This window comes from Carlito syrichta, unplaced genomic scaffold, assembly GCF_000164805.1.
Source record: "Carlito syrichta isolate Samal-C Ts95f unplaced genomic scaffold, Tarsius_syrichta-2.0.1 Scaffold305121, whole genome shotgun sequence".
NCBI lineage: Eukaryota > Metazoa > Chordata > Mammalia > Primates > Tarsiidae > Carlito > Carlito syrichta.
The window spans coordinates 147,415-162,195 of NW_007249217.1; the positions used below are offsets into that span (position 1 = coordinate 147,415).

Consider the following 14,781-nt stretch of genomic DNA (forward strand, 5'->3'; position numbering starts at 1 on the left):
CCTCCCTCCCGCCGCCCTCCCTCCCTCCCTCCCTCCCGCGGCCCGGACACCTCCAGCCCGAACCCGGCGGCTCCCGCGCCCCTGCCCCGCGCCCCCTCCCCTACACCTGCCCCGCGCCTCCCTGTCCCCTACACATTTCCATTGCTGTGTTTATCATTCATCAAAATGGCGACCAGTTTTTCGGAATAGACCTCTCTTTCCCTGTAATCGGTTCAGAGGTTGGCCATTTAAATATCCTAGACCTGGGCGAGAGGGTCCCTTCGGGAGGAGGAGGAGGAGGAGGAGGAGGAGGAGGAGGAGGAGGGTGACCCCAGCGTGAGGGGCTAGCCGCCTGAAGATGCGCGCTGCGTTGAACAGTCTGATACAAATAAATAAATAAATAAACGGCACTCGGGTCGCGGACTGCAAATGACTGGGGCGCCGGAGAGTTTTTCCTCTCTCCATCCTCTCGCTTTGGGCCACAAGTAGTATGCAAAAATCTTGAGGAGTGCACGTCTTTACCGCCCTTATATTGTCGGTGCAAATATTTTCATTGATTTGTCTTCAGGGGTGTGCATATGAGGGTGGGGGTGTCTGGTACGGTGACTTGTTCGTTAACATCCTGCGCTTCCCTGGAAGATGAGTTATAACGGGACCGGTATCGCTTCTTCATTTGCACTGGAGTCATCTTAACAATGCACCCAATGCATCGAAGCAGAGGTGAATTTATCTCCAGCATATGCATGATAGACGGATGGGGGTCTTGTGAGTGGTACACCGCAAGATTTGGAACCTTCATTCACATAAGGAAACTGGATTTACCGGGGTGTTTATATAAGACATGATCAGGTTGACGGAAATTAAAGTTTGTGGAGTTGGCTTTATTTTCTAAAACATTTCATTTTCTTTTTCCTAGTTCATCGACCCCTCTCCGTTTTAAAAATTGTGACTATTCTGGAGAAGGAACATTATCTGTTTGGTCACTTTTAAGTGTATTTAACTTAAATGACTCCTAAGCTTTTTCGTATTGGCAGGATTCTTCTTAAGGTCCTTTAATTAATGAGCTTAAACGAGATCACGTTAGACTAAGAAGTGCTAAAGAAATACACTAGGATTAGTTAGACTTGCCAGTCCACACTGAGTTATATCCTAGCAGTTACTGAAGGCTTGGAATACACTCCACAGTTTGGGTGTATTATTTGTTAGGAGAATGGTTATTTTGCGTACTTGGTACTTTAGGATACAAGCAATGGCTAATTGTGGTACTTATGTGTTTGCTAATGAAAAATAAATATAGCTCATCACTATTTACAGTCCTGGGTTTTTGGTTTTGGTTTTTTCTTCTTCTTCTTCTTCTTCTTCTTCAATATGTTAAGTGAAGGTTTGTCATCTTATAAATCTCTGAAATTTTGTTAAAGGGTCAGTTCATTTCCTTTGCCATAGTAACTACAGACAGAATTGGAAGACTTCCATGTTTGGACTAACAACTGGAATTTAGTCATCAGTTTCTACAGTGCTGAAACATAATAGAATGTGTTTAGATTTTAATTCCAAGTTTGAAAGTATAAATCTTACAACATGGGAAACATTTTGAACATGCTTGTTTTTGTATAATTGACTTATTTTCATTCTCAGAAAAAAAATTTAACTTCATATTTCCTGCAGCTACATGCCCAATGCTTTAGTTGCTGTTTTTCTCTCTTGAGGGTGGAGAGGGGATACAAAGTTTGAAATATCATGTTAACCAAGTATATTTCTTTGCATTTTTCAGAAGACGGCCAGTATTTTCTAAAGGTTCTCATACCTAGTTATGCTGCTGGATCTATAATTGGGAAGGGAGGACAGACAATTGTTCAGTTGCAAAAAGAAACTGGAGCCACCATCAAGCTGTCTAAGTCCAAAGATTTTTACCCAGGTAGGTGCAATGGTGAAGAGATTGTTTGATGAGTCCCCAAGGAAAGAAAGAGAAGATCTACATGTGTTGTGTGCGGTCTTGAAATAATTTTTTAAACAATAGTGGAGACTTTATTTATATTTTGCTATATTAGAGTATATTATGGAAACATTTTCAGAATATTTCCATTGTTGACTATGTCTTTTTACTATAACTTATGTACTGTGTATGGCATTTAGACTAATAGCAAGATGATTCTTTAGGGTATTGCTGAATACTTCTTATCAGGAAAAAGACTCAAAAAGATAGAAACCTTGACAGCTGGCATCAGGAAATGGGGTTCTTCTGAAGTTTTCAGACATCATTGTAATGACAATTAGTCTAGAGTGAATTCAGAAGAGGGGGGTAGGGAGGCTTCTTAAAGAATGGACCATTTATTTCTGATTCCATTATGTACCTCTTTCTGCTTCATTGCTTTGTTTGTTGACTTTGGAGTGAAGTAAAGAGGACAAGTGCTGCCTCTTCGTATTTTTAAAAATATTGTGGTTTTGATGTAATTGAGAAAGGGAAGTCTATATTATTATGAGAAGTAAAATCATGCTTCAGAATTCATGTTATTTAAAAGCTGTATTTGATTAAAATATGTTAACAGTTAAGATAGTACAGTAACCTATTGGAATGTGACAAGTTTCCTAAGTGGTGTGATTTTTTTTTTATTTTTAAATTTTTAGTGTGCTTTTTTATTTCGTGTTAAATAGTTCTGCATGTTCATCTTTTTCTTTTTTCTTATATTTTGCTAATCAAAATATGTATTTTAAGTTTAATGAAAAAAATTTCCCTAATGGAATACTGTCTGTCCTAGATAACACATTATTAGCTGATTTTCTTTAACTTAGATCTAATTTTTGTGATTTATTTTTAGGTTCTTTTACTTTTATGGCTATCAAAAATGTTAATTCTGTGCTGTGGGGTCCGATACTACTTATTTTTCTTTTTCTGGTGGGAAAGAAAAGTTAATTTGCTTTTAGTGGTCTAATTCAGTAAGAGTTCTTTAATACAGCAAAGACATCTGGCATGAATTTAAGCTGAAGATTTGGAAGACTTCTTTTTCATAGCCAATCACTTGGTGATAGAAATGGATCATTGTACTGCATAGGAAGGTTTTAGAATGGTTCAAACTATCATTTAGGTATGTAAATTAAATGTAGCATATTTCATAAACATTAAATTGATTAAACTAAAATGTAATCTATAAGATAGGATGCTCCCTTAAAGTTTGTTACCTATAAGTGTAGTTTTGCAGATGGCTTTCTTGTCTCTGAAACTTTCCTTGCGCATTAAGAAAGTTTGCTAACGTATCCATATTCATACATTTAAAAGATATATTATAAAAAATCAATATGGAATTGTGTAAACCTTTAGTACAAATAAATGCACTCAAAAGAGCTTGATTACAGAATTAATAACGTGATAGTTCTGGGAAAAGAGCTGCAATGGTAGATTAAATTCACTGTCAATAGATGAAAATGAAGTAGCATTTTTGCATTATACATGAGGTGGTATCAGATGTGCAGGGATGTTACAGAAAATTGGTGTTTATCAAGGATATTCCAAATAGTAAATTAAATGCCTTTTCATTTGAATATAGTTTATTTTCAGTGGGTTGGAAGGGATGCACTACAAATTAGACCTTTTGTTTTTAGTCCACTTCGTTGTGCAGTTTTTGCTTATTACATTGAAATTGATATTTTATTTGTAGTTCTGAGGCATGTCATTTGTAGAGAGCAAGAATATTCATTGGAAAAAATGGAAAGCTGAAATGTGTTGAATAAAATTTTGTGTATGTAGTGACGTAACCTGATCAAATGTGAGTTGAAATGTCCGATAAAAGAAGGCTTATACTTTTCCGCTAACAGGTGGAAGCCAATCACACAGTGTGGGATCAATTTTAAGGATAAAATGCAGCTTTGTAGTTTCTAAGAAGCTTTAAGAATTCTGAACAATTTGTACTAGAATATAATTTTAACTAGATTATTATTTGTTTGGACAGATAATCTCTCTTCTTCAGATAGACTTTAATTTTAATAGTCTTTCTGTTCACACTTGACCACAAGCCTGTGGAATTATCTGGTCCTGGTATTCTTCATCATAACAGCCTCTGAGCTCTTTTCAACCTCTTTTGCTCAGATATACATAATGAATACTTACCTTATATCTCTCAGATGAGCTAAATTACAAAGCTGTGATTCATATTACTAAGGTATGAAGAATTTCATACAGGATTAATGCAATAATTTGGAAGTCCTTTTTGTGTCTTTCATATATATATATGTATATATATATATACACACACACACATACATGAAAGGCTACATATAGGACATGATAGCCACATATCCTATATATATATATATATAGGATATATATATATAGAGGACATGATAGCCACATATAGGATATGTGGCTATCATGTCCTATTAGAATGATGACCAATATTTATTTCATGAAGCCTTTTTCAGTTTCTTATTTGATAAGAGAGTATATTTGAGGAAATAATTTGGGGTTTATTTGTATAACCTAATGGATTTTCTCAAATTATCCAAGTTTTGAAACAATGTAATTGTGTTCATAAGGTTTAGTTAAAATACTAGTGTTTGTGAAAACTTTCTTCAGGGTATATAATACAGAATACAGACATACTTTAGGGATATTTTAATAAAATTCAACTCAATTTCAATCAAATTACACTTTTTAAAAGCATAGCCATTATCATTTCCTCACATGTTTATTTGCTTTCCTTTTTTATCTTCAAAATATCTTAAGCAACTCTGCCTTTCTGAGTAATTTTAAAACATTTTGTTTGAAATGAAGAAAATATTTTTGTACATGAATTGATTTGAATTTAGAATTTGTACAATTGGATATTACATTGTTTTTCAACATGTCTTATACTAAATAAAATAACAGGAAAATTGTGTGATGAAGAATTATAAAATGTATTTTTCAATTACTGCAATCAGAAAAAAAATCATCTACAAGTAGATTTATTTTACTTTTTACTGTACTGTATAATCCACTTATCTATTTTTTAAAAATCTAATTTTATAGAATGCTGAATTCTGGTGGTTTAAGAATATATCTTTTTTTAAAAAAAACATGATTAGAGCAAGCTAATTAAATTTATTTGTATATCCTTTTATAATTAGATTATATTAAATTACCTTGTAGTAAAAAACAGCTTTCTTTCTCATTTTGAGAGATATGTTACTGTATGTATTGTTAGAATGGTGATGGTTTTTAAAATTTCTTTGGCAACTGAAGTTGTGTTTAATTTTCGTTAAGAAACAGACTGATTTTGTCTGTTAAAATTATTTAATGCATGATTCAGGTAGGTAATCAGAAACATTTACTGAATACATTATTTGTTGGTAATAATAACAGATGTATAAAATAAATATTTTCATATGTGCCTTAGATTTTACAGTGCATCATAGTATAACTAATTTTATTCTATGATGCTGTGGATATATTCATTACATCAGTCAAACAGGAATCCTTCACTTTAATGTTAGAACCTATTTGTGTATATTTTATACTGTTTTCATATTTGTGGTTATAAAACTGGATCACTTTCAATAAAAAAATATTTTCTTCTATGGTCTTTTAGTTAAAATTTGAACTTATTATTCCTTGGTTTGTTATACCTTAATTTTCTTCACTGTCCAACTGTGTGGTGTCTTTAAAAAAAACCCAAAAAACAGACCATTTATACATTACATTTCCTAAATCATAAAAAGAATTTTAATTTTTTTTAATGAAGGAAATGCCCTATACTGCTTTTATTTTGACATGGGAAAAATTCTGTGGCCACTTTAAACTTTAGGGTTGGAATTGTATCCGCGTGATCATTTCTTGAAAATCAGAGTAAATGATGAAGCCTAAAACACATTACTTCTGTTTACATTATTGGAGGAACAGTATTATATTTTTGGTAGTCAAATGTGAATGCTTTTCTTATAGCTTCTAAAAGTTGCAGTCTATACTTTTCTCTTTGATCTTAGATGGAAGGAATCATGGAAATTTATTGGTATATGTTTTAATGCAAAATTAATGGATAAGTAAAACTGTAGCAAATAGAGAAAATAAAGTGGTATATTTTTCAACATTACTGGGTGGGTTTAATAGGATAGTTTTCATTACACTGTGCTATACCTTTGACTTTAGTATAATCAAAGAGTTGCTGACACACAAATTGTTTTACCTTGAATCTTAAAGTTATAATGTTTATATTTGACACGTTACCTATTGTTAGGGTTACTTTTATCTTTTGTCTTTATATCCTAAGTTAAAGGAGAAATAATTTTTTACTTAGACATTAGTATCTCTGAAAATTTGCTGTATTTTTATGTTTAAATTTATTTTTAATACTTTATTTTATTATTTTAAGCAATAGAAAATCTTATCATAAGAAGGTACATTACTGACATAGCATAAGCTGCATTCACATTGCAGTTTCCAAAAGATATAATTTTTATACTTCGTGTTTTGTGGGAATTTTAGAAAGATGAATTAGCATTAAAATTTTAGTGATTCATTCTAGTTTTCATTTCATTTTGATGTAGTATTTTCTATCATTATATAGTAAGTTACAGAGCAACATTAACTTATAATGTTGGTTTCTTCATGAATCATATACACAATGTCACTTTGAAGTTTGCTATTTGAAGCCTTCTGGGTTTTGGTAAAATAGCTCATTTAAAATATGTGACATTGTAAGGAAATACATCTAACAGCATGGTCTTGTAAATACCACCCCAAAGGATTTCAGGAATAATTTAAATGTAGTGAACACAGTTGGTGAAATAGTTCAATGTTTATGTATTGAAGGTGTTTCATATAACATACTAAGAGGAAAAGGGATCTGTGTCTTGGAAATGTTAAGGAGTATGTGGTTTCACTAAAAACCAACAATCAATCAACAATGTATATATTTTATAGTTTTATTATTTTGTTATTTTTTGCTCTGGCTTAAGATAATTTTTAAAAATTATTAAATGACACGTGGCATTTATTAAATAAATGCTATGCCACCTGTAAACTAAAATTCAGCACCTAATAAACTTTTTAGAGTTTTAAGCCACGGAATCTTAGTTGTGTCCTGTTTAGTAGATCTGTATTTTAAAGCACAACTTTTATAAGCAAGCACTCTTTTCGAAATAAAACTGGGGGGACAAGGGTGGGAGATTTGTGCTTGATTGCCATCTCATTTCCATCTTTGGATACAGCTTTAGCATAAAGTTAAACAACATCTGCAGAGATCTGACTGACAAACATCTCTCTGGGACTCATCATTGCAGCCTGCAGCAGGTGCATTCAGCTTTGCAGTCTTTTCCAAAAAGAGGTTAGTTTGTTTTAACATTTATCAGTAGACCAGTGGGAGCAAGTGACTGGGGAGAAGAGGTTGGTTGTCACTTGTCCAGTACTGGAATACTACAGGTAATTGGACTGGACTGGTGGGAACTGAAGCAGTATGTGTCTCACATTGCACTGCAGCTGCTGTGAAGCTTAATTAACCTGACCCTCAGAGACAGTGTCATGGTATAAAATGCAATGTGCACGATATGAAGCAATACCTTTCAATACTTTCTGATGCTTGGGATGTGATGATGTTTCTATTTTCTTCATCTTATTCTTTAAAGATATGACTCCAGCTTGCCTGTGTTTTTAATATGTAAATACTTAAACTAAAATGATTTTTTGTGAATCTGACAGAATGTACATAAAAAGAGAATGGGGACTTTAGGTATAGAAATAAAAAGAAAATAACCTTAAGTCAGAAGTAATTGAAATTTCTCTATTTTGCAAATACAGATTTAAAACATGAGTGAGTGGAAATAAGTAGAAGTACTTAGTAGCTCCTTTTAAAAATTATTATCTCAGATTAACATTTGCTTAATTTTTATAGGAGGAAAAAATCATGTATGTAAAATTTATGGTGTATCTTTGTAGAATACTAAGGGCTTTGGCAAGAAAGCTTTGCAGATTATTTCAAAGTGTTCCAAGAAATAAGACAAGTATAGAATAGTAAACATATTTTAAGATGTTTGAACTTAATGTAAGAGTCATGTTGAAATATTACTGTACATTTTATTATAATTAAAGTTTAGACACATACTCAAAACAACTAGTCTGTCATTTATTTCTACTGTTTTAAATTTCTTAATTTGTTTGAGGTATTGACTTAAGAGTATGCTTCTATGATGTCAAAGTTTCTTGTGTATTCTCATAATATTCCCAATCAGTATATAGGTATCTGTTATCACAGTCCCGTTCATTAATTGGCCTTTTAATGGAGAACAGTTCCTAAGGTAAACATATCTTTAAACTAAATCTGGCAAAGTGCCATACTGTTTTTAAATAATTTGGAATATAAAAAATATTTGGAGTCTTTGTGAAGCAGTTTTGTAGTTTTGACTCTTCTGTTAACTTCACTATTTAACTTTTTTGGTATTCATCGAATATACTTCGTCAGTTACCACAAGAGTAAGTAAATTTTGAAGTTGCACAAATTTTTTTTCTAATTTTTTTGTAATTTATAATCTTTTGTAATTTATAATTTTCCTGAAGGAATTTATAATTTTCCTGAAGGAATTTTTACAGTGTTGTCAATAACTATTTGATTCTGAAGAAAATACTTTTACTTTAATTTAATTATGATGGTTGCTGTTTACTGGTAATTATAGTAATTAAAGAAAATAAGATTAAATAATTCTCTCCAGAGGTTAAGAAGTTCAACACTTTAAAATGTAAATTTCATTTTTGATTAGGGTTTTTCATTTTTGACAAAGTGAACTTTTTTAAAAAATCAAATCTGATCAGTATAAAAAAGATGCTTTAAAATTTCACACACTGTACTATATTTTAAAATTTTTAATAAAGAAAACATTGAATGAGAACAAACATTTTAAGACTACAAGGTAAAAAAAAAAAAAGAATTAAGTGCACTGATAAACTTTTTGAGGTTTTCCCCCCATATTTGCAAAGTTTCAAACCACTACATGGATATCCTTTTCCATGACAAATCTGGATCATGAAACACCTACTATCTGTACGTCATCATTGATCTTTTGCTGCTTCCTGCAGGGCCTGTCATAACTTCGTTGACAGGACCAGATGAAAAATGAAATGAGTATCTTGGTTTTTTTAACAGCAAAATGATTCTGGTAAGATGATTGGTATGGAAAATAATACATTTTTGTCTTTACCTCAACAAATTTTATTCAGTAGTTGATACTTAAAATTGATGCTATGCTTTTCTTTCTTTCTTCAAGGCCTGTTTTATGTCTTCCTGATGTTCAGTATATGTTTACTTTTTAAATAAATTTCATTCTGAACTTAGTAATTTTTAAATTTTAGATGGTAGTGTTTTTTTACTTTTTTTCCATAAAACTGAGCATACTTTTGAGGAATAACTTTTCTTTCCATTTTAAAGATTTTTAGAATAGTTACACATTGAAGGCCCCATAATTTTATTCACAGGGTAAGTTTTCACACAGGTTTATTAATTAAATAAGATTTCAAATCCTGCATTCCTTCTCGGATATAGTATATGCTGACTCTCAGGTTACTTATTTGCAAAAAATCATTCTGAACCTAAAGAAGTTTGTTTTCATTTAAATAATTTCCCACTCTAGGAATTAGATTAGACAGTAACTACTTCAAGATCCAGTAAGCTGGGGGAAGGGTAGCATAGAAGCAATCATAACACATTTCAGTGACACAGTCTAGCAGGGAATGTGTTTATGTTATTTTTTTTTTTTTTAATTTGTTTTATGTTGCTAAATTTTTAGAAAAACTGCAGCTTTTCAATTGTGGTTACATTCATCCTTGATATACCTGGTCTTGAAGTGGTTAGTGTTGTAGGCAAGTGAGCTCTTACTGGGAGAGGTCATTCACATACTTAGTCTTAAATTATTCTTTGTAGAACTCATGTTTTTACTGTTTTTATTTTTCTAAGACTAACATGATTTTAAAAGCCATGAACGCACTTAAAAAAGACATAGTTTCATTCATTAGTGTGAAATCTGTCTGGAAGCTTCTTTCTTGTCAGTTATTATGTGTTTTGATAATCAGGTGCTTCCTATGAGCTTAGGTATAGGCAGCTATTTAGTCATCACTACTCAGAATTATTTAAATGCTTTTTTCCTTCATTAAAGGAATATAGGTATGCTCAACTTTTCTTTGAGAAGTTGCACTTTGTTGTTTTCTACTTAAATTTTGTTTTAAGATTTTTTGTAATGTGGCCATTTCTGTCAAAGTCTTAAAGGCAACACTTAGGAGTAGCTAGGAGGCTTTCTAAATACTGTGAGAAAGGGATTGGCAGTAATGGGAAACTCAGGGGAGGGGGGTGGGATTGGCAGTTGAGGGAAACTGCTAGGGGAAGGAGGGTCATACATCATCAACAGGATACCTGCATAATCGACATTTGTATACGTAACCCTGAATTGTACCCCACATCTTTATAATAAAATACAAATACAAATAAAGGAGTTGGAGAAATAATTGAATTGTGGAACTAGATGAAAGTGATGGAGCTGAGATGTTCTCTTCTAAAACTTTCATTTAACAGTTGAGAAAACCATGGTTCCAAGAGATTAAGTGATTTATATGCCAGTAAATGTCCTGTAACTTTTAAATATGTTTTCTGAATTTGTGGTACAATTACAGTAGGTACTTCATCCTCTTCTTGTTTTACTCTACTTCTCCCCACCCCCGTTTAGATTTGACTCTGAGGAAATAAGTCCTTATTTCCTCTCTCCCCCATCTCCTCTAGTTTTGAAATAAATGTATGTTCTTTTTAAACAACGATTACAACAACAACAGCACAAACTAAGACGAAAGCCCAATTATTTTATGATTTTCATTTTTTAGCTGACATGCTACACTGAAGAAAAGACAGGGTGCTGTTTAGTCATTACTGCATTTTTTAAAAAGGATATGATAGGTTATATTGCTTAGAGTATATAGCCTTGTCATTTTCTCTTTTCCTGTAATTATACTGTTTGAAAATGGCAGTGTTTTTAAGGTGATTTGATTTCTGGAGATTTGCTACTTTTCTTCATTTGCAGTTTTGTTCCTGCTTCTATTATTCCTTAGCAATACTTTTTAAATTTTTTGGTTAAACAGAGTACTAGTCTTAATTTTTTAAAAAAATATAGACTTTCTAAATTAAATTTTGTTTTCACGGATGATTTCAAGAATATGGTTGTTTACTAAGTTTTTAGGACTTTTATTTTAAAAGTTCCCTAATATAACCTATTTGGGTGGGGGATTCATAACAGATGGTTTAAAAAGTAAAAAATACTGTGATTAAAAAAAATAAGCATGAGACTACTTGTAAGACAACATGAATAACAAATGTAGTTATGGAGTAATTATTAATTTGAAACCACCTCTTTTCTCCATTTCGGCTGTCCATCTTATTAAATTGGTCTACTCAGTTAATCAGAATTCTGATGTTGTTTTCATTGTGTTATAGGCTTAAGGACTACTTTCTAACATAATTATAAAAGTACTTAATGTGATTTTGGAGACTTCCTTCTACAGCTTTAAATTAAAACAATTCGTTTGTAATAGTCTTTACTCACATCACTTGAATAATTGGATTAAGTTCATTGATATGGGGGAATTTATGTCACTCTTCTTGACTGCTTTAGTGTGTTCTACATACAGCACAATTATTTAATTGTACAGGACGCTGGAATTTTAAATGCATGTATGAATGAATTAACACTTTGAGGTTTCTTCTGTGAGGTGCTGATGTAACACCATTATAGTAGCTATGGAAGGCATACCAGTTTTACTTTTTAATTATATTTCTAGTTTACTTCGATGATGTGTGTGTGGGTTTATAAAATATATATTTTTGAATAGGTGAAATAATGAATTCAGAGATTCAAAACAAACAAGAAATCTACAGAAGTGGTAGGAGAGGTATTGGCCAGGTATCATGGAACAAGAGTGGAGTATTATGGGGGAATTTTCCTATATGAAAAAAATTAAAAGCCAGTATTATGGAGAGTACTTCAAAGCCCCCTCTAAAATGCAGACTGCCTTTAAGATAGTCTGAGTTAAGCAACGTGAGTTTGATTAAATTTAGTTGTTCATAAATAATTAAAAGTTACCTATATTATAAGATTTTATAGCTATATCACATTATAGTTTATGGCCACATGGTCACATGTACAATAAGAAACAGAGACCACTCATGATTTTTCTTGAGATACTTTGAAAATCAAATATTACTAACTTCTAAATTAAAATGACATATTAAAATTGTGCTTATTGAATGTTTTAATTATAATATATTTTAATATCTTATTCCCCAATTATAATGAGAAAGGTAACATGTGACTTTGTTAGGGTAAGTTACATTCTGATATTTAAAATCTAGACAATTTTATTTTCTTATTTAGTAAGAAAGAAAGTCTACCAGTTATGTAGTAGAGCGGAACGTATTTGCTTAGAGTTTGACTAACTGAAATATCAGGGTATAGGTATATGTTACTTTATTTAATAATAAAGTTTTGGGAAAGTTATTGAGTTTGGGATAATTTAAAGTCTTAAAACTTTGTAAACATTCAAAATTTAGAGAGATGCATGAAATACTAGCATTTTTCTTGTATTAATACTTATTATTCGATTTTTGCTATAATAACCAATAAAATTAATTTAAAAGATTTAATAGATATACTTTCTTGCCTCATTATTAGTTCCCTACATTTGTATAAAGTTTTATTTATTTTTAAAGATCTGGTGGAGTGCAGTGGCTTAAAATCAGCCTTTCGTAATGTTTTACTTGACTGCCTCACCTGCCCTTCTTTTCTACCAGTATGCTCAGATTTTAAGTTTTATGGACATTAGTGTGCTTAGTTGGAGCTAAGTATACAGTGCCCTGAAGATTTAGATAAATATCGGGGTATAATAAAGTTTGATAACTGTATTATGGAAGAATTATATCTAGAAGTTGAAATTACCTCTGTCAGTGTCAGGATCTTAGGAGGGAGAGGTTAGACTTCAAAGACTTCAAATAGGAGCTGACGTGGCTTTGAGAGTTGATTGTTAGTTTTCATGGTGGACAAGGGTTAAAAGTCATTTGAAGCACAGAGAAAGAAAACATATAGTATTGGAGATATATAAAATTCCTAGTATATTCAGGGTTCCAAAAGTAGTTTGATACCAGATAAAAAATGGATATTGCTTTGTGTAAGAATGGTGGGATGGGATGGTGGTAGAGAGATAGACACTATAGATATTTGTACAGAAAAGAGACAGTGTATTACATATGTAAGATGAAAAAAAGCCTGAGTGAAAAATAATTCATCTTGGAGATACTCATTCACGAGAATTATTCAAAATACACATCTATTGTGTCTATAAAATGACGGAAAGTTTGTGTCTGTAATTAAAATATATTAGTGTAAATATAGATAGTGAAACTTGTACTTCACTGGGGAGGATGGATTGTCCAAAATGTCTAAAAGCAGAATTAAGTATTAGGTTGGCAAGTCTGTCTTTCTGCCTAGTAAATATGATTCAAATAAAGACTAATTAATTTAGAAAGAAAAAGATAAAGAGAAAGGTGGGGCAACTAGAAATATGAAAAATATAAAGAAATATGAGTTTTGTTTAAGCAACTATGTGCTGAGTGTGGAAGAAAAAGAATGTGGGAACCTAGCAAATGACAAATGTCAATAAAGAATGTTTTGCTGTATGCATGAAAACTCTTTAGTTGACTTTTGATTCATTACAATTTAGAATGACATACTTGAAAAATTATTTCTTAAATTATTTCAATATGTAGATCTTTCTCACTTTCTTGGCATATGAAAAGATTCTTTTAATTTGATGAAAATTAGTGATTTATATGCTGTGTGTGTGTGTGAGATACAGTTCAAACATTAAACCTTTGCTATATTGTCAAAATATTCGTATGTTACATCAATGAAAATTAAAATTTACTGTGAGTCAATTCTCTCTTGTGTAATTATTTTGTTTGAATTTTGGTTGATTATTGAGATTCAGCAGAATTTTTCATCATTGATAAATAATTATTTCATAAGAATCAATCTTAATTGGTTGCTCTGAACATAGTCAAATGAATTTTTAAAAGTCTGAAAGCTATTGAACTTTTTATTTTAAAAATCAGGTTAAAAATCTGTCTTGCATTATATTCTGATTTGTTCAATTATTGGCTATTTGTGTAGAGAAACATTAAAAAATTGAACAGCTGAAGTGACATTAAGCACCAGATGGGGATTTAAAATAAAAATATTCACTGTGTAATCTTTATTTTAAATGTTATTCATAATAATACTGGTTGTATAATTCAAGGTTGAATTTAGTATAAAAAGGAATCATAAGAAAAGTCTCAGAGTCTTAAAATTTATATCTGTATCGTGGTATAATTTCGTGACTTGTTTTTAAAGCAATAAATAATCTAGCCGAACCCTGAATTCATTTTTGTAGAGCAAGTACAATTCTTCTCCAGAAAAAAAAATTTAAATCAAATTTGTGTTTGTGATTTGTTTCAAAATAACATTTATTTAATGTCTTTTATACTTTCTGCCATGAATATATTTTATTTTATATTTAAGCATATCTTCTCAATTGAAATTTTTCAACCATGTTTTCTTTACAGTAATATTTTAAACTGATTCTGAAGTGTATACCTATACTTTTTAAGGAAAGGTATGTTTCTCTTAAAGCTTTATCATATTTTTAGCTGCACTGGTGTATTTGACATCTTGTTGAAAAACTAGAATGTCTCTGCATATGAAAACACAAACTGTGATAATGAACTACACATGCCATATGTGGCAGTTTAGGTTGGCATCTATCTCAAATGG

At 31.3% G+C, this 14,781-nt stretch overlaps 1 protein-coding gene across 3 annotated transcripts in view; it reads left to right on the forward strand.

Annotated features, from left to right (window-relative positions):
- The first annotated feature begins 460 nt into the window (after nt 1-460).
- Nucleotides 461-14,781, forward strand: part of NOVA1 (NOVA alternative splicing regulator 1) — a 158,367-nt gene continuing 144,046 nt past the window's right edge. The window contains exons 1-2 of one of the 3 annotated variants that reach the window (XM_021713984.1): nt 461-699; nt 1,751-1,894. In XM_021713984.1, the coding sequence (XP_021569659.1) occupies nt 675-699; nt 1,751-1,894 (169 nt within the window). In that variant the 5' untranslated portion in view covers nt 461-674. Of the gene's footprint in view, nt 700-1,677; nt 1,895-14,781 lie in introns of those variants that run through there. The other 2 variants (XM_008061160.2, XM_008061161.2) reach the window with 2 other exon arrangements.